The sequence below is a fragment of the Pristiophorus japonicus genome, chromosome 8, assembly GCF_044704955.1.
Source record: "Pristiophorus japonicus isolate sPriJap1 chromosome 8, sPriJap1.hap1, whole genome shotgun sequence".
Lineage (NCBI taxonomy): Eukaryota > Metazoa > Chordata > Chondrichthyes > Pristiophoridae > Pristiophorus > Pristiophorus japonicus.
In genome coordinates this window covers 35,918,346-35,937,655 of record NC_091984.1, presented here as the reverse complement: position 1 = coordinate 35,937,655, position 19,310 = coordinate 35,918,346, and the positions used below count along the sequence as shown (strand labels likewise).

Below are 19,310 nucleotides of genomic sequence, written 5' to 3'. Positions count from 1 at the left end.
AGTGCTCACTTTATGCCAACCTTGTAGTTATTCCTGAGCTGCTCACTCAGTGCTCACCTTACTCATTTCAGCAGAAGCTAATGTGATGCTATACAGTTGATTCTTATTCGTGCTAGCAATTAGGGTCTCCTCTGAGGGGCTGAGACATAGAGTTACAATCTCCTGCTGTTCTGCTTGGGTTGGATCTGTGCTGAATGGATCCTGCGGAATCTGAAGAGCAACATAGATGAGGGTTTCAGACAACAAAGTGGTATTGAAGAGCAGGGGACAAGGGACACCTTATGTAATTAAATCTTGTTTCAAAAATATAGAAAATGGCATTGATCAACAGTAAAGGAAAACATTACCTCTAGTGTCTCCTGTGGGCAGTTGGTGATGGAAGGCAGTAAACTATATATTTTTCGGGGTGGGGAGTTAAACCTGGGTGTGGTGATGGAAGTTCTGAGTTACCTTCTGTGGCAGTGTCATGCCTAAACCTAACTGATCCATGACACTGTTAAAGAATGTACATCTAGCGTAGCTCATTAATGGGGCCTGTAGTGGTAGAGCCATTAGCTCCAAATAACCATGAAAGCCAATGTCTTAATCAAAGGGTGGTTCTAGCTGATCAAACACCAGAAATTTACCAATGCTGTGTACTGATAAGCACTGTGCTTTTAACTGGTTAAACTCCAGCAATATACCTGCTGCCAAACTAAGCCTATGCTTGCTGGAACAAGGCAAGGTATGCCCCAATGGATAAAGAGTGCACCTTCCTTTTTGTGCAACTATAAACTCTAACTGTAGGAATTTCTCAGTAGCTAGATTTAAGACTCTTATGGGGCAAAATTCGGTAGTGCCCCGTTTGGCCAGAAGTCCCGTCCCAGCAGCGAAATTAGAGTTACCGCCCCCGAGAGGAAGTGGAGCGCAAAGTCGCGCGCTCCACTTCATCTCAGGGTAGGACTGGGGTGCTAACTGCAGGAATTTACCAACGCTATGCGGAGCGCCGCACAGCGCTGGTGGGAGCACAGGGCCCTGCCCGTCCATTAAAGGGGAGAGCACACTGTGAACTCTGCAATGGCGCGAGGGACCACCACTTCTGCACTGGGGAGCGGGTGCCGTGGCAACAGCCTAGTACATAAGCGGAGTGCCCCCGGACTGCAATATGGCGGCACAGACCCCGCGAAATTGGCAAAGCAAGTCGGCCATGGAAAAAAAATGGCACCATGTACCTCCCATTTAACTTTCACCCCACGAGTGTAGCCCAGTTCACAACCCGCGAGGCTGACGCGAACATCGCGGGAAAAAAAACGATTCGCTGCGCATGGCGAAGACGTCATCAACGTCAGCGCCGCAGCCCGGGGCGCAACCGGCAGGAGTGTGGCGCTGCCGGTTTGTGTCTCTGCTAACTCTCGTGAAATTTTGCGGGAGAAAGTAGTGGCCCTGCGCCCAAGCAAGAAATCATTTGCACCCCATTAGCGCTCCTCCCACTCCGGGGGTGATAACGGGAGGTGCAAACAATGTGAATTTCTCCCCCTTAATGTGTAGTTATACTGTAGCCTCTAACTGGTAGCTAATTTTTGGCAACTTCTGGTAATGCCATTTTTAGAAATAAAATATTTCACTTCTTTTAATGGTTAGAAATCTTTTAGTGATGTTACATAGAAACATAGAAACATAGAAAATAGGTGCAGGAGCAGGCCATTCAGCCCTTCTAGCCTGCTCCTGCACCTATTTTCTATGTTTCTATGTTTCTATGTAACATCACTAAAAGATTTCTAACCATTAAAAGAAGTGAAATATTTTATTTCTAAAAATGGCATTACCAGAAGTTGCCAAAAATTAGCTACCAGTTAGAGTTCATGGCTGAACATGAATCTTCAGTATCCCCTTCCTGCTTTCACGCCATACCCCTTGATCCCCCGAGTAGTAAGGACTTCATCTAACTCCCTTTTGAATATATTTAGTGAATTGGCCTCAACTACTTTCTGTGGTAGAGAATTCCACAGGTTCACCACTCTCTGGGTGAAGAAGTTTCTCCTCATCTCGGTCCTAAATGGCTTACCCCTTATCCTTAGACTGTGACCCCTGGTTCTGGACTTCCCCAACATTGGGAACATTCTTCCTGCATCCAACCTGTCCAAACCCGTCAGAATTTTAAACGTTTCTATGAGGTCCCCTCTCACTCTTCTGAACTCCAGTGAATACAAGCCCAGTTGATCCAGTCTTTCTTGATAGGTCAGTCCCACCATCCCGGGAATCAGTCTGGTGAATCTTGAAATTAAACCATAGGGCTAGACTTTCCCCAGGGCCCTCACCACCCGATTGTCGCCCAGAAAAGACCGCTAAGCTTCAGCAATTAACGCCAGTGAAAATTTCCATTAATGAGGTAAGTAATACCGCCCGGCGAGAAAATGGTTCTTACACCAAGATTCTCGGCGGTTTCTGGGCGGTTACAGCTGAAACCAGCGAGAACAGGCGGTTCTTCCCTGAATGGACGGTTAAGTTTTTAAAATTTAGTCCAAGGCTGCGGTTGGGCCTAGGGAGGGGGGAAAAACTTAAAAAATATTTTTTCACCTCAAAAAAATAAAAGTTAAGAAACATTCTCCAGATAGTTTTAATGGTAATCACCATTTTACAATTAAAAAAAATTAAATTAAAAACCTTTAACTTACCTTTCTTTGCAGCGTACTCACCTACCGCCCTGTTTCAGGTTGCTTCCCGTGGGCGGTTTCTTCGGCGATCTAGACGGGCTTCCGTTCAGGCCAAACTTCTGTCCTGGTGCTTTTCTCGACGGTGTACACCACAGAGGTGCCGTCGGCGGTTTGCTCCTCGGCGGTTATTTCGCGATGTGGGCGGTTCCATTTAAAAAGTAAGGGGGAAACTTTCGCCGGGCGGTTTCTCTTACAAAAACAGCTGTACCGCTGAGAAAACCGCTGAAAATGAAGGCGAAAGTCTCTGCCATATAGTTTAAAAGGAACACTTGATATTCTTACCTTTTTTTTCTAGTTTAGTATAATGTATACCTTGTATTGAATTTAGCTGTAATCTACTTTAAATTATTTTCCAATAAACTTGCAGTAATAATGTCATAAATGTGTGAAACAGTTTTCCATCAGCATCATTTGGGTATTGCATGGAGATGGTGGACCACAAAACAGCCAGATACCCTTCAGATCCTGTCTCAGACAGTATTTTTGGTCTTTTGCCGGAGCTGTTAGCACCCCGGAGGGGTAGCAATGACGGCAGTAAGCACTTCCGAGTGGGCGGCCAGCTTCTAGTGCCCCGCCGGGACTATCGGTGCCGGTTTAGACGGCGCGCGGAGCATTACCGCGCGGAAGAAGCAAGCCACTTGCAACGTCCCTGGTTGCGACACCAGCTTGATTTTTGGCTGTCGTCTGACCCTTAGTGCTCTGTAGAGCGCCTTGCTGGGACCGCCTGTGAAAGCTGGCGATCCGAGCTGTAACAGCTGCAGTGAGGTAAGTAAAGTCGACCTCAGGTAAGTGTGATTGTTTTTTTTTTGCGATTTAATGTTGTGGTGGCTGGAGTTATTTATTTGTAATGTTTTTAGTGCTTTTAATCAGGCTCCGCCCCCCACCTGACCCAGGCCTCTCTTAGGGTGCTCCGAGGCCGGCTGTTTAGTTCGGGATTTTCACTTGCTCAGCCGGCCAAGCGCCCTAAGAGAGGTGTGTAACGCCTCCCTTAGCACTCTGCCCCACACTCAGAGCCCAGCTGATGAATTTTGCTGAACTGAGGCGCAAACCTTACTGCCCCGCCGCCATTACCGCCCTGAAATGAACAGAACCGAAAATTCAGCCCTAAAACTGTTATCTTCAATTCTAAACACAACACATCTCATGTATAAAATAAGAGAGTAGAGAGAATAGGTTAATGGCTGTTGCCTAATTTCATAGCATAAAATGTTTAGTATTTCTCTGCTTATAACATTATTTGTACCTTTAGGTTACAATCTTGTCATTTACTTTCAGATACCTAGTATTCTATACAGATTGATACGATATAATCATTAACTAATCACAGCACAGAATTTTGATGGTCACATGAGAGTCAGGATAAATATTTGCAAATAGATGTCAGTTGAGCATCACTGAATAACCAGACTTTATAACATTATGAAATGCTTCAATTCAAACTGACACCATTTTTCAGACAGTAAGGCTGGAAATTTAATATGGGTTGGAGCTGGAGGCCTTGGAATTGGTTGGGAAACCCGGGAAAATGGATTTCCTGCAGGCTCTGCCAAATTTCGAAGATCAGTTTCCCACCTGCAGCCAGCCAGATTGAGAGTCTGGCTGTGAGTGGGTTGGCCTGCAGCACAAGGCCACAGAGAGGAGGGAGAAAGGGATTCGGTGGGGATGGTTGGGTGGTCGGGGGCCAAAGGAGTATGGGGGGGGCGGGGAGTGGAAGCATGGATCAGGGCCGGAGCATCAGTGCAGGCGGAAAGAGAGGATGGAGCCGCCGTGAGGATTGTTGGTGGGTGAGAGAGGAACGGGGCCGGCTTGAGGATTGTCGATGGGAGGGTGGAGGGAAGCATTGGGGCCGGCCTGAAGCGGGAGGTGGGGCATGGGTCTCCGATTGCGAGGGGTGGGTTAGGCGGAGAAGCTGGAACCGGGAGGCAAGTATAAAGGCACTTACCTCCTGGATCCAGCAATCCTTGCCTTACTTTAGCTAGCAGGTTCTTCGAGGCCGGAGAAACCTGACCAGCTAGTTAAATTTGAAATGGTGGTTAAATCTGAGCCACGCCAGCCTCATTATAATATTTAAGTGGGTAACCCACCTCCTGGGAGTGGGTTGACTGCCCGCACCTCCCCCTCCCCCACACCGTCCAGCCTCTGTTAAAACCGGAAGTGGGCGGTTTGGAGGTGGGTTGTGGTTGGGATCCAGTTTTGTAACACTAACCTCTCACCCGACAACAAGCTACCTGTTTTTTGGGGGTTAAAATTCCTGTCAGAGTTCAAATATTCACTAGAATGGATTTAAAAATCACTAATTTGTTGCTGTAAGATTTACATGACCATGGTAGTGGGTATAATTGTTGTCATTGTATATCCATACCTAATCATGGCTACTATGAACAGGCATCTTATATTTCCATTTCAAATTTACATTGCTAATTTCTAAAATTTCATCCCCACTGGAATAAGCAGCTCCAGGTGCCTCAGAATCTGCTCAGCACAGGAGCCAATTATTGCTTTAGACACTCTTGACAAGCATTATTTAACTGCTTCAGTCTCATTTAGTGTGGGACTCACCTTAATCACCTTGGTTTTCTTGAAGGTATCCTTCTCCTCTCCTTTTTCAAACATAAATACAACAGCAGGCCCAGCAGAGCACATAAATCCTTTGGAATAAATTGCTAGAGCTGTAATCTTGGGATAAGAAGTTGCAGGTACAGGCATGTGGCTTGCGGTGATAACGGTTCTGTTAGGTAGTAACACCAGTGATACTACTTAAATTTATTTATTCCATAATAATAATTCTAATACACTACTTAAATCAATAGAGAATCTATATGCAATAGGAGCACTGAATGGCTAATGATAAATGTGTTGTTTGATTCAATTTGCTTAAAATACTAGATACAAGAAACTATTAAATACACAAATTAATTCCAGAAGCTCAGCATGTCCTCCCAACTGAATTAACTTTAATTGCAAGCTCATCTATTAACATGTATTTACACTGAAATTTTAGCCATTTCTACTAGATATACACTGTGCCTTCAGTTACTTTGCTAGGGCAAAGTGCCATTTCACATCAATTAATGTTAATCCACTATTTACTTGACTTTCTCACATCAGCACTCTGCTAGCAAGCCAATGTATATCTGTAATAGACTGCCAAGAAGGAAATGTGTGCAGTAGCAAGACGATTTCCTCCCAAGGTTGAGTAAGCACAAGCTTCAAGTGGAGCTGCAAATGGAAAGAGGATGGAGGTAATAACAAAGTGCATGAATTATGTGTTATACAGAGAGGAAAGGGATGGAATTGAAGAGAGAGGTAAATGGATGTCAATAGAGGAAATGGGGAAATGGATGGAGGAGAATAAAAGGGGTAGAAGCTGGGACCAGCACTTTAGGGGAGGGGAGGGGGCGGGGAGAAAAAGAGGGAACTAGCTATTGTTGGTGTGTTGTGGTGGGAGAGGAATAAGAATGACAGCATTAACTGAAAGGGATTGCGGAGGGAGAGTGGCAGTAGGAATTTTTGAAGCGGAGGTGGGGCGGGGCGGGGATTATGGAGGAGGTGAAGTAGCAGCATGAACTCAGGAGGAAGGGGCGGGGGGCAGTGGAGAACCAGCTACCCCTACCCTTGTTTTTTTTGCCTCTCCCAGAAGATTACATATGGCGGGGAGTGGGGGGGGGGGGGGGGGAGAGAAAGATGAGTGAGGAGGGTGGGAGTGATGAAGTATTTAGTCACGATGCTCTGCCCATCATGGTGTGAGGCAGGCTTGATGGACCATAAGGTCTTTTCCTGTCCCTCAATTTTGTATGTTTGTATTGGTAATGATTTCCACTGGCCACAAAAAGAGCTATGTGCAAGAGTTGAAGATTCGTCTCAGTATCGCCATATTTAATGCTCAAAAAAAAAGTGATGGAAGATAGTAACTTAGATTACACAAGACCATCCATTTGTAATTAATGGCTTCGTTGGTTGTTACCTATTTGAGCTTACTCATTACCACCTGCTATTCAATAACAACACTAAATGCCAACTGGCAGTCAATCTATCAAAAATAAATTTTCTATAGTTAGTAGCGCCCAAATACAGTCCATGAACTCACTTAATTAACACACCCTTAAATGTGGTTTTGCCTGTAGAAAAGAACATGTTAGTACGATTTAAAGCCATCAATCTAAATCACAGAATTCCAAAAGAAAGTGCATGGACTTAGGAATGCCCAGAGTGAGGAACTCCAGGATCATCAAATTTCTGAATGTTTCTATATATGTTAACTTATTTCTGATGCTGTATACGAATAAAAACATTTCCTGCAATAACAGCACTGCTTTCTTCAGATAGCCAAAATATTTTCAGACCTTAGAACAGGAAGACTCTGGGATTGTGTCAATATTTACAGGGGATCGCCAACACAGAGCAGTTTGAGAACCACTGCAACAACTATTGAGAAAATAAAAAAAGCAAATTAGGGGCCATACAGTTGCCATTCTTACTGTACCTGTAGTCTGGTGCCATATTGTACTCCCAGCGCAGTTCAGCCAACTCAAACAGGTAAAGTTTTCCTACGTCAGTGCCAACAATAATACGATCCTCAGACATCCAAGCATGTGAGAGAAAGTTCTGTAACTCAAACTTTTGGAAGTTCGTTTGCTTCAGATTTCCGTCAGCAAATCGCAACAGTTTTAAAACACCAGCCCCAGCCACACAGATCTGTGCGTTATCTTGAGGGTTAAAGCTGACCTATCACAAAAAAGAAAATCACTAACTAGTGCATACAGTATATTACTGGATACATTTAACCGGCTGTACAGTACTTTGTGTTAATGGTGAGGGAGAACGCAGTAATTATTGGACCCACTTACAGAGCAGACTTCCATTATTGTGATGTTACATTCCTATTTTTATGCGAATACATTAATTCCTTGAAAAAAGAATCAGAAGAATATCTGCTCATGAAGGAGACTAATAAGTATAATGAAGGATGATCAGATACTCCATAAAATAAAATGCTTGCACCTCCACTTCCCCTGCGCTGCTCAATTTTCAGCAGATCTGAGCCAGGCAGCCAGGAAAAACAACTCAAGTACGTGCTGGGCTGCATCCTACCCGCTACATACTGCAGCCCAGCTGGCACACTACAAACTGCGCTCACCCATGTGTGTGTGCAGGAGCATGCTAACAAATGTAAATGAGGAAAACACACCCTCTGCAAGAATGCTGGACACAGTTAGGGCATTGCATCCACTATGCAGAAGTCCACCGAGGAGGCACCAGGGTTTAACTGGAAGAGCGGCCTGTGCAAATACTAGAGCACAGCTCTGTACACGGCCCACTAGGTGAGAGAAAGATTCTCTCATTTTTTCTAACATTAATGGCAGGCAGTATGCAGGCAAAAATCCCTTTTTGTTGCAGCAACAGACCTTCGGAGCTGCACATTTCTGTTCCCAGACTGGCGTGCCTCCCCTGTGGAGGCCAGGGAGCATGTAATTGTATGTTGACGACCACAGGGTCAGAAAACCAGCCTGGGCCAGAGATCTATCTGAGGAGCGATGAAAAGTGCTCACTCTCCTCACTTCTGCAACGGCCGAGCAGAAAGCCCAGTCCAATTCCTCTAGGTCTGATTAAATCAAAGAATGCAACCAGCTAGGGCTTATTAGTATTGCTTATTGCTATTCCAGAGGTTTAAACCTACTGGCCAATATTTATCCCTCAATCAACATCACTAAAACAGATTATCTGGTTATTATCACATTGCGGTTTGTGGGAGCTTGCTGTGCACAAATTGGCTGCTGCGCTTCCTACATTACAACAGCGACTACACTTCAAAAAAGTACTTCATTGGCTATAGAGCACTTTGGGACCTCTGGTGGTCGTGAAAGCACGATATAAATGCAAGTCCATCTGTGTCTTTCTCCTATGGTCAATGAGCGATTTCACCCTTTGGAGCTTTTATTTCTGGTTATTTCTCAGGATATCCAATTGTGGAGAATTGTGGTCTGTTGGAAGGAGCAAGTTTGATGGCCTTTTCTCTTTTAATTAAACCCACGTAATCATTAAAATTTGTATATATTTGTGATGCCTTGAAAATAATTGTTAAATTATTTTATTTTTGTAAGTGGACATTTTTATCAATTAAATATAATAGCCATGCAAGAAATTGCGCACATGTTGATGGAGGCGAAGATAGAATCAGGCTCAGCCACAGTTCTCCCTCACCCAGCCCCAGGGGAATCATACCTCACCAAAAAGTCAATACCCTCAGGTATTTTTAAGGGCAACAGCACAGAATATGGCACAAAAATTATTTTTCTTCCAAATGCCCTAATGTTTACTGCCATTTAGGTCTGTTTGAGGATTATTTGTTTATCAGCAGTGGGAAATAGTTACACACACTCTCACCTATTCTGCTCTTCCAGTTTGTTATTTTTATATCCAAATTTTTCAATAGAAGTGTTCAATCAACACATGAAATTCGTGACTCCTCAGATAATGAAGCAGTCCATGCCCGTATGAAGCAAGACCTGGATGACAGTCAGGCTTGGACTGATAAGTGGCAAGTAACATTCATGCCACACAAGTGCTAGGCAATGACTATCTCCAACAAGCAAGAGTCTAACTGCCGCCCCTTGACATTCAACGGAATTACCATCGCCGAATCCTCCACCATTAACATCCTAGGGGTCACCATTGACTAGAAACTTAACTGCACCAGCCACATAAATACTGTGGCAACAAGAGCAGGTCAGAGGCTGGGTATTCTGAGGTGAGTGTCTCACCTCCTGACTCCCCAAAGCTTTTCCAACATCTACAAGGCACAAGTCAGGAGTGTGATGGAATACTCTCCACTTGCCTGGATGAGTGCAGCTCCAACAACACTCAAGAAGTTCAACACCATCCGGGACAAAGCAGTCCGCTTGATTGGCACTCCCTCCACCACCAGCATACCGGGGCTACAGTGTGTACCATCTACAAGATGCACTGCAGCTACCACCAAGGCTTCTTCAGCTGCACTTCCCAAACCCGCGGCCTCTACCACCTAAAGGGACAAGAGCAGCAGGCGCATGGGAACACCACCACCTCCAAGTCACACACCATCCTGATTTGGAAGTATATCGCTGTTCCTTCATCATCGCTGGGTCAAAATCCTGGAACTCCTTCCCTAACAGCACTGTGAAAGCACCTTAACCGCACGGACTGCAGCGGTTCAAGTTGGCAGCTCAACACCACCTTCTCAAGGGCAATTTGGGAAGGGCAATAAATGCTGGCCCACAACAAAAACTTCAAATATAGATGATGCATGTGGTGCAGTTATAAAGATCTTTTTTTCTTTTCTCACAACAACTTATATTTATATAGTGTCTTTAACATAATAAAACGTCGCAAGGCGTTTCACAGGAGTGTTATTAAAAAAAAAAAGTCAAAAGTTGACACCGAGCCATATAAGCAGATGTTGGGGCTGAGGATGAAAAGCTTGGTCGAAGAGGTAGGAGCGTCTGAAAGGAGGAAAGAGAAATGGAGAGGCGGCGAGATTTAGGGAAGGAATTCCAGAGCATAGGACCAAGGCAGCTGAAGGCACGACCACCAATGGTGGAGCATTTAAAATCGGGGATGCTAAAAATGCCAGAATAGGCGGAGCGCAGAGGTCTAGGGGGATTATAGGACTGGAGGAGATTACAGCGATAAAAAGGGACGAAGCCATGGAGGGATTTGAAAACAAGGATTATAATTTTTAAATCGAGGTGTTGCTTACCTGGGAGCCAATGTAGATTTTTGGGGTCTAGGGGAATCAAGGGATATGGAGATCGGGCGGGAAAGTGGAGTTGAGGTCGACGATCAGCCATGATCTCATTAAATGGCGGAGCAGGCTCGAGGGGCCTTATAGCCTACTCCTGCTCCTATTTCTTATGTTCTTATATTCTTATGTAGGTCAGCAAGCACAGGGGAGATGGGTGAGCGAGATTTGGTGCGAATTAGCATGTGGGCGGCAGAGTTTTAGATTACCTTAAGTTTATGGAATGTAAAACTAGGGAGGCCAGCCAGGAGTGCATTAGAATAGTCAAGTCAATTGGTGATAAAGGCATGGATGAGGGTTTCAGCAGCAGGTAAGTTGAGGTAAGGGCGGAGGCGGACGATATTATGAAGGTGGAAATGGGCAGTCTTAGTGATAGAATGGATATGAGGTCGGAAGCTCAATTCATGATCAAATATTCTGCTAATTGTTAACATTCACTTTTGAACAGCAAAATTTAGAGTAGGCAGTAATTTCACTCACTAGCCCCAATTAATATATTCTGATATATGGCCATCAGTTTGGCTTCACAGTATAACATGGGCTTATTTGGCGGAGGTCAGATAAACCTACAACAGAATAAAGCAGTAAAACTACCAGTGAGTGGAAACCCCAGGCTATTGGCATTAAAACCAGTTACATTTTCCTGCAAAGCAGAAAAATTTATAATAGTAAAAAACCACATATTAAGCATATTAGTTGGTAATTCGGATTCACTCAATGAAGAATATATTTGATTTCACTATGTATAGTATATTAAAAATCCATGTGCACTTCCTGCCTACAAAACCTTCCTTCCTGTTGTTACACTTTGTTAACTTTTCCCCATCATATAAATTCCTTTGTTCACTTTATAATGGAAACTGCCTAGACGAACCGCTACAATCACATCCTACTGCCAGCGGTGTGGCTGCAACAGCTCAGTTTTGAATTTCCCAGCTCCTCAGCCTGTACTGTATTGAAAATCCCATGATGCAACTAGCTCTGCTTTCCAATTTGCTGTAATATTCGGACTTGAACATATGTCGCTGTTCCTTCATTGTAGCTGCATCAAAATCCTGGACCTCCCTAACAGCACTGAGGAAGTACCTTCAACAGATGGACTGCAGCAGTTCAAGGAGGCGGCTCACCACCACCTTTTCAAGGGCAAATAGGGAAGGGCAATAAATGCTAGCGACACCTATATGCTAAAAATGATTTTGTTTAAAGTTTTGATTTTTCACTAAATATACTATAAAAAGAATTATATAAAAATAAGAATATCATAGCTTTAAAAGGGGGACTGATTTACAATTATTCCCGAGCCTCTTGCTGTGATTCATATGATGCCTCGAAACTTTAAATCGGGACAAAAAATTGGGCGGACGGCAAACCATCTTGACTTCAGTAGCATGAGGCCTGGGCGATTTTATCTTCATGTCTTCATCTTCCAGTCAGCTACTGGAACTTAACATAATCGCAATCACTAAGGAGGTGGTACTCAGTAAGATAATGGGACTAAAGGCAGATAAATCCCCTGGACCTGATGGCTTGCATGCTAGGGTCTTAAGAGAAGTAGTGACAGGGATGCATTGGTTGTAATTTACCAAAATTCCCTGGATTTTGGGGAGGTTCCAGCAGATTAGAAAACTGCAAATGTAATGCCCCTATTTAAAAAAGGAGGCAGACAAAAAGCAAGAAACTATAGATCAGTTAGCCTAACATCTGTGCTTGGGAAAATGTTGGAATCCATTATTAAAGAAGCAGCAGCAGGACATTTGGAAAAGCAAAATTCGGTCAGGCAAAGTTAGCATGAAGGGGAAGTCATGTTTGACAAATTTGTTGGAGTTCTTTGAGGATGTAACGAACAGGGTGGATAAAGGGGAACCAGTGGATGTGGTGTATTTGGATTTCAAGAAGGCATTTGACAAGGGGCCACATAAAAGGTTACTGCACAAGATAAAAGTTCACGGGGTTGGGGGTAATATATTAGCATGGCTAGAGGAATGGCTAACTAACAGAAAACAAAGAGTTGGGATAAATGGTTCATTCTCTGGTTGGCAACCAGTAACTAGTGGGGTGCTGCAGGATCAGTGCTGGGACCTCAACTATTTACAACCTATATAAACGACTTGGAAGAAGGGACTGAGTGTAACGTAGCCAAGTTTGCTGACGATCCAAAGGTAGGAGGAAACGCATTGTGTGAGGAGGACACAAAAAATCTGCAAAAGGACATAGACAGGCTAAGTGAGTGGGCAAAAATTTGGCAGATGTAGTATAATTTTGGAAAGTGTTTGATTTATTTCTGCCAAAGTGCATAACCTAAGAGCAAATTATTATTTAAATGGAGAAAGATTGCAAAGTGCCGCAGTGCAGCAGGACCTGGGGGTACTTGTGCATGAAAAACAAAAGTTTAGTATGCAGATACAGCAAGTGATCAGGAAGTCCAATGGTATCTTGACCTTTATTGCAAAGGGGATGGAGTATAAAAGCAGGGAAGTCTTGCTACAGCTATATAAGGTATTGGTGAGGCCACACCTGGAATACTGCGTGCAGTTTTGGTTTCCATATTTACGAAAGGATATACTTGCTTTGGAGGGAGTTCAGAAAAGGTTCACTAGGCTGATTCCGGGGATGAGGGGGTTGACTTATGAGGAAAGGTTGAGTAGGTTGGGCCTCTACTCATTGGAATTCAGAAGAATGAGAGGTGATTTTATCGAAACATATAAGATTATGAGGAGGCTTGACAAGGTGGATGCAGAGAGGATGTTTCCACTGATGGGGGAGACTAGAACTAGAGGGCATGATCTTAGAATAAGGGGCCGCCCATTTAAAACAGAGATGAGGAGAAATTTCTTCTTTCAGAGGGTTGTAAATCTGTGGAATTCGCTGCCTCAGAGAACTGTGGAAGCTGGGACATTGAATAAGTTTAAGATAGAAATAGACAGTTTCTTAAACGATATGGGGATAAGGGGTTATGGGGAGAGGGCGGGGAAGTGGAGCTGAGTCTATGATCAGATCAGCCATGATCTTATTGAATGATGGAGCAGGCTCGGGGAGCCGTGATGCCTACTCCTGTTCCTATTTCTTATGTTCTTATGTTACCCGGCAGGAAGTGGCAGCTGGTCAGTGGCAGGAGTAGAATGTCAGGTAGAGAGGAGGAGAAGCACTGGGGTTAAGGAAGGAGCTCCACTCTCTCTCTCTCTTGAGTTGTACATGCGAAGAGGGGAAATAATGTCAACTAGCGTACTGATTATGTGAAGCTAATTTTAATTATTCTCTCGGTTAAATTCAAATGCGCTGTGGAGAATATTAAATACATGGTCAAAATTGCTAAAGTAACAGAAAGATTTTGCATTTCACTGAATCTTCCCTTCTACTTTGTAATTGTTTCAGCAGCTTTTCATGAAACCAATATAAAACTGCACGCAGAATTGAGCATTGACATGAATGCCTTCTGAAAAATCCTGATGGAAAGCTTTTTAAGTTGGAAACTTATTTCAGTTTGAATTAATAGTCAAATTTCTCAAGAAATTGTTTTGCCCACAAATATGGTGGCTGAAGTTACTGACATTGAATTACAAAAGATTACCTGGTAAATAGGGTTTGGGTTGCTGGTAGTTTTTATAACACCCATGATTTTCTGTTTCTTCCATAACCAGTAGATCAGTGTCCAATCAGGTTGTCCAGACTGCGCAATCAAGAATTTGGAGTCTGGCGAGAAGGCAATACTGACAAACTCCTGGGCCTGAAGGTCATTCACACTAAGTGACTTTCTCTTTCTATTTTGATCATGCTGTACATCATATATAGTCACTGTGGCTTTTTCACCCCTTTCAGAAATGGCCAGATATCGTCGATTGGGGCTTAAGGCAAGAGCTCGCATTCCTTGGCTTTTTTCGGAACCTGCATCAACAGCACAACACGATATAGGTTTTTAGTTAACGTTTTTAGAATCTGTAGAATCATGAAGGCAAATAGTATGGCTACATGAAAAGTAAAGTCCTGCATTATCTTTAAAAGAATAAGGAAAATTGGATGCGCTGATGTAGAAGAGTCTGGAAGCACAATGCATTAGTTGTATTAGTGCACTACAGAATGTACATTGTTGCACGAGATCCCACACATGGTAAATAGTACATTTGATTCCGAAGGTGAATTTGTAACAGAACTTCATAATGTTGCACTGGGTAAATAAACCTCTGCTTCCAGACTGCCTCTAACTAATAAAAATTGATGTATAAAAGATAATTTTATATATAACAAATACATAATACTAAATAATCTATAGGGAATCATGCTTATATATATATATGTCTCCCGATAGATTATTTATTATGAAACAATTCTTTATAATACAACCCTCAAACCGCTTATTAAGGATAAAAAAAGAGAAGCTCCAACAACTTTGATACATTCTTGAGTGAATATCACTTTCTTACAATAGGTATAGATTTACCATCAGTGCCACAATTACCAGACAATAAGTGAAAGTGAAGGGCCCATGCACAGGAACTGCAATATATGAGTTAAAAGACTAATGTAGTTTCAAGGTGCAGGCAACAACATAAACTCTAATGGCAAAGGGGCGTGACCTAATAAAGATCTTTTCAAATTATGAAAGATTTTCATAAAGTAGACACAGAGGGGGAGAAATTCAGATCATTTGCACCTCCAGTTAGGTGCTAATGGGGCGCAAACGACTTTGCAACCGAGTCGCTAACGACTCCCTCTAAATTCGCAGGAGTGTGCTGAGCCAGCGATGCTGATGTTATCACTGTATGCAGCGCCCCGTTAGCGACCCGGACCCTAAATTGGGTATCGCCCGCTGAAGCTGGGCCAGGCGATGACAGCAACAGCTTCAGGTGACATGTACCGAGCGGCCGGCGCTAGCAGGACAAAAGTTAAAGGGGAGGTGGGCTGCTGCTAGTAAAAAAAAAGGCCAGTTTTTGTGCATCCCATGGCCGTTTTGGACGCGGGGTCCGTGCCGCGATCGGTCAGCCCAGCACTCTGCTTGACTGGTGGTCCGGATAGGACCTTTTCATTAATGCAGAGTATGCAGCATGGGTTCTTCCCTTTAATTCAGGGAAGAGTCCCTCCAATGCAGCAGCACTACGCGGCCCAGTGCGTAAAGCTGCTGAGCCATGTGCCCCGCTCCCAAGGCATCCGCCCCGCTACTGCCCCAGAAAGAAAGTGGTGTGCTTGATTTAGCACTGCACTTCCTTTCGGGTGCAGTAACCCCAATTTCTTGCAAGAGGTGAGACTTCTGCACCTGGCACAAAGTCTCGCGCCTCGCAAGCGTTACTGCCTCCAAAAGGAGCGCACTCGAATTTTTAGCCCAGAGTGTTTCCACTTGTGGGGAAGAGCAAAACTAGAGGCCATAGGTATAAGATAGTCACCAAGAAATCCATTAGGGAATTCAAAAGAAACTTCTTTACCCAGAGAGTGGCGAGAATGTGGAACTTGCTACCACAGGGAGTGGTTGAAGCGAATAGTACAGGGGCATTTAATGGGAGGCTAGACAAGCATATGAGGGAGAAGGGACTAGAGGGTTATGCTAATAGAGTTAGATGAGGAAAGACGGGAGGGGGCTCGAGTGGAGCATAAACCCCAGCATGGACTATGTTGGCTGAATGGCCTGTTTCTATGCTGTATATCCTATGTAATCCTATATAAAAGACTGCAAGTTTATGTGTGCCAGAGGAACCCAAAGGTTAAGTTACTCTTTAAAATTATTCTCTAATACGTTTGTAAAAATAAATACTACTGTAAATAAAACTAAAATAAATAAAAGTAGCTGAAATGATTGTAATGCCTAAAAGCATTGGGATTCCCTCAATGGCTCAGCAGGTTAATTCAGAGAATCATCATCATTAGCATCAGAAAGTAGCAGAGAGTAACTGAGTAATGAAGACTGGTAAACATAGAAACATAGAAAATAGCTGCAGGAGTAGGCCATTCGGCCCTTCGAGCCTGCACCACCATTCAATATGATCATGGCCGATCATTCACCTTAGTACTCCTTTCCTGCTTTCTCTCCATGCCCTTGATCTCTTTAGCTGTAAGGGCCATATCTAACTCCCTCTTGAATATATCCAACGAACTGGCATCAACAACTCTCTGCGGTAGAGAATTCCACAGGTTAACAACTCTCTGAGTGAAGAAGTTTGTCCCCACGCTGGATTCCTTGTCTGTGCTGATACACTCAATCTCAACTGGGCCAGTAGTCAGGTTTTTACAAGTGGCCTCAGCACCCAGAGCTAAGGAAAAATCCAAGAATTTTCCTGCCCTTAATTTCTATCCAACAACCTCTGCCGGAAGTACACATGTGTGGACTCCTAGGGCCCAAGTTTCGGACGCCCGTTTTTCGCGCCACAAAGTGCGCCTAAAAAAAACTTACAGATTCTCCGGCTCCCTGCTGGTCCTCTGGAGTCGGGCGCGGCGCAGCACGAGCTGTGGGGGCGGAGCCAGGTCCCTGCGCTGAAAACAGTGCCGGGACCTCTGCACATGCGCGCTACAGTGGGCGCGCACGTGCAGTAGCTCCAGGCGCCCAAAACTGTGTGGGAGGGGCCCGAAGCACGCAGCCCCTAGCCCTGGCTGAATGGCCTCACGGGGGCTGCGTGCATAAGGCTGCCTCCCACGCCCAGTTCCTGCTTCCTCCCGACCCGACTTGACTCCCGCTTCCCCCCCACCCCCCCCCCCCCACCACCCCCGGACCGGACCGGTCCCGACCCGCGCTTCCCCCCCCTCCCCCACACGACCTGACCTCCCTCTCCCTCCCTCCCCCGTCCCCCGCCCCGTCCAACCCGCGCTCCCTCCCTACCCGAACCAACCCGACCTCCCTCCTCCTCCCCCCCGACCCGGCCCGCGCTCCCGACCCCGACCTGCGCTCCCCCCGACCCGACCCGCGCTCCCAACCCTGGACCCGACCCGACCCAACCCAATGCCACCTACCTGTAAATCTGGTGCTGGGGATGGGCCCTGCCCGAAGTCTTGGGCCCGGCCGGGCCCGGCCCGTTCAGCCTCCCTCTCCCTTCTCCTTCCCCCCCCCCCCGCGCCTTCTCCTTCACCCCTCTTTCTCCTTTCCCCCCTTCTCCTTTCCTTCCCCCCCCTTTCCCCTTCTCCTCTCCCCCCCTTTCCCCTTCTCCTCTCCCCCCTTTCCCCTCCCCCCCTTTCCCCCTTTCCCCTTCTCCTCTCCCCCCCTTTCCCCTTCTCCTCTCCCCCCCTTCCCCTGCTCCTCCTCCCCCCCTTCCCCTGATCCCCCCTTCCCCTTCTCCCCCCTTCCCCTTCTCCTCCCCTTCCCCTTCTCCTCTCCCCCCCTTTCCCCTTCTCCTCTTCCCCCTTTCCCCTTCTCCTCTCCCCCCCTTTCCCCTTCTCCTCCTACCCCTTCCCCTGCTCCCCCCCTTCCCCTCCTCCCCCTTCCCCTTCTCCTCCTCCCACCCTTCCCCTTCCCCTCCTCCCCCCTTCCCCTTCTCCTCCTCCCCACTTCCCCTTCACCTCCTCCCCCCCTCTCCCCCTTCCCCTTCTCCTCCTCCCCCCTTCCTTTCTCCTTCCCCCCTTCTCTCCCCACCCTCTTCTCCCCCATCCCTCCCCCTTCTCCCCCATCCCTCCCCTTCCCTCCCTCCCCCTCTGCCTCCCTCCCTCCCCTCCCCTCCTCTCTCCCTCTACCCCCCTCCCCTCGCTGTCAGAAACACAGACACTGACAGACAGAGAGTGAGAGACACACACAGACAGACAGACAGACAGAGAGATAGAGACACTGACAGAGACACACTGAGGGGGGCATCCCAGCACGCTGTTGGAGGGCTCCCGGTGCTGCAGTCGGTAAGTAGAAAATGTTTTATTTATTGATTTAAAAAAAAATATTTCTTATTAATTTTTTTGATTGATTTATTGGTTGATTTACTGATGTTTTTATCATTTATTATTGATGATGGCTCTTTATTTGTAAAACTGAAGTGTTTAATGTTTGGAAACTTCCCTTTAAACCATCCCCCCCCAATTCCCTACGCCTGATTTGTAACCTACACCTGAGTTTCTAAAGTGTAGACAAGGTTTTTTCGAGCGTACAAAAATCTTCACTTACTCCATTCTAAGTTAGTTTGGAGTAAGTTTTCATTGCCGAAACTTTGAAAACAGGCGTAAGTGGCCGGACACGCCCCCTTTTGAAAAAAAATTCTGTTCCAAAGTGAAACTGTTCTAACTGACTAGAACTGGAGCAAACTAAATGCCGAGAATTTGAATTTCTAAGATACTCCGTTCTACACCAGTTGCTCCAAAAAATCAGGAGCAACTGAGGCCGAAACTTGGACCCCTAGTGAGGAAAAGGATGGACTTACCTACATTGTCCGTTTGGGGGTTTGGCAAACACTGAGGAGGCCTGTAAAAGACTTCAGAACAATCCAGGTGGCAGATACAATTTAATGTAGATAATTGTGAGGTAATGTATTTAGGGAGGGGCAGAAAGAAGGAGTGGTGTAAAGTTGCTGACGGTTGTAGATGAACAAAGAAATCTAGATATTTAAATATATAATTCTCTGCAAGTGCACGTAGAAAAAGCCATAAAATGGCCAACTGCATTTTAGGTTTTATAAATAGTGGCATAGAATACAACAGTAAAGAAAATACTGATAAATTTGTGCAAAACATTGGTTAGGCTGCAGTTAGTGTCATGTACACTTTTGAACATCCCATTATCGAGGGAGCATTCCAGCCATAGACAGCATGTAGTTAAAATCACCAGAGTGGTGCTAGGGTGAGAAATTGTAGTTATGAGGAAAGACTTGAGATACTAGGACTGTATCCACCGGAGCAGAGGAAATTTAATAGAGTTGTTTAAATTGATGAATTGTTTTAATAAAGTG

The 19,310-nt window shown here is 45.2% G+C and overlaps 1 protein-coding gene across 1 annotated transcript in view; it reads right to left on the bottom strand.

Annotated features, from left to right (window-relative positions):
* Positions 1–19,310, bottom strand: part of cfap57 (cilia and flagella associated protein 57) — a 172,553-nt gene that overhangs the window by 122,326 nt on the left and 30,917 nt on the right. Inside the window, exons 2-5 of the mRNA XM_070886035.1 lie at positions 14,039–14,352; positions 7,177–7,418; positions 5,253–5,421; positions 58–210 (exon numbers count right to left, since the gene is read on the bottom strand). Of these exons, the coding sequence (XP_070742136.1) occupies positions 58–210; positions 5,253–5,421; positions 7,177–7,418; positions 14,039–14,352 (878 nt within the window). The remainder of the gene's footprint in view (positions 1–57; positions 211–5,252; positions 5,422–7,176; positions 7,419–14,038; positions 14,353–19,310) is intronic.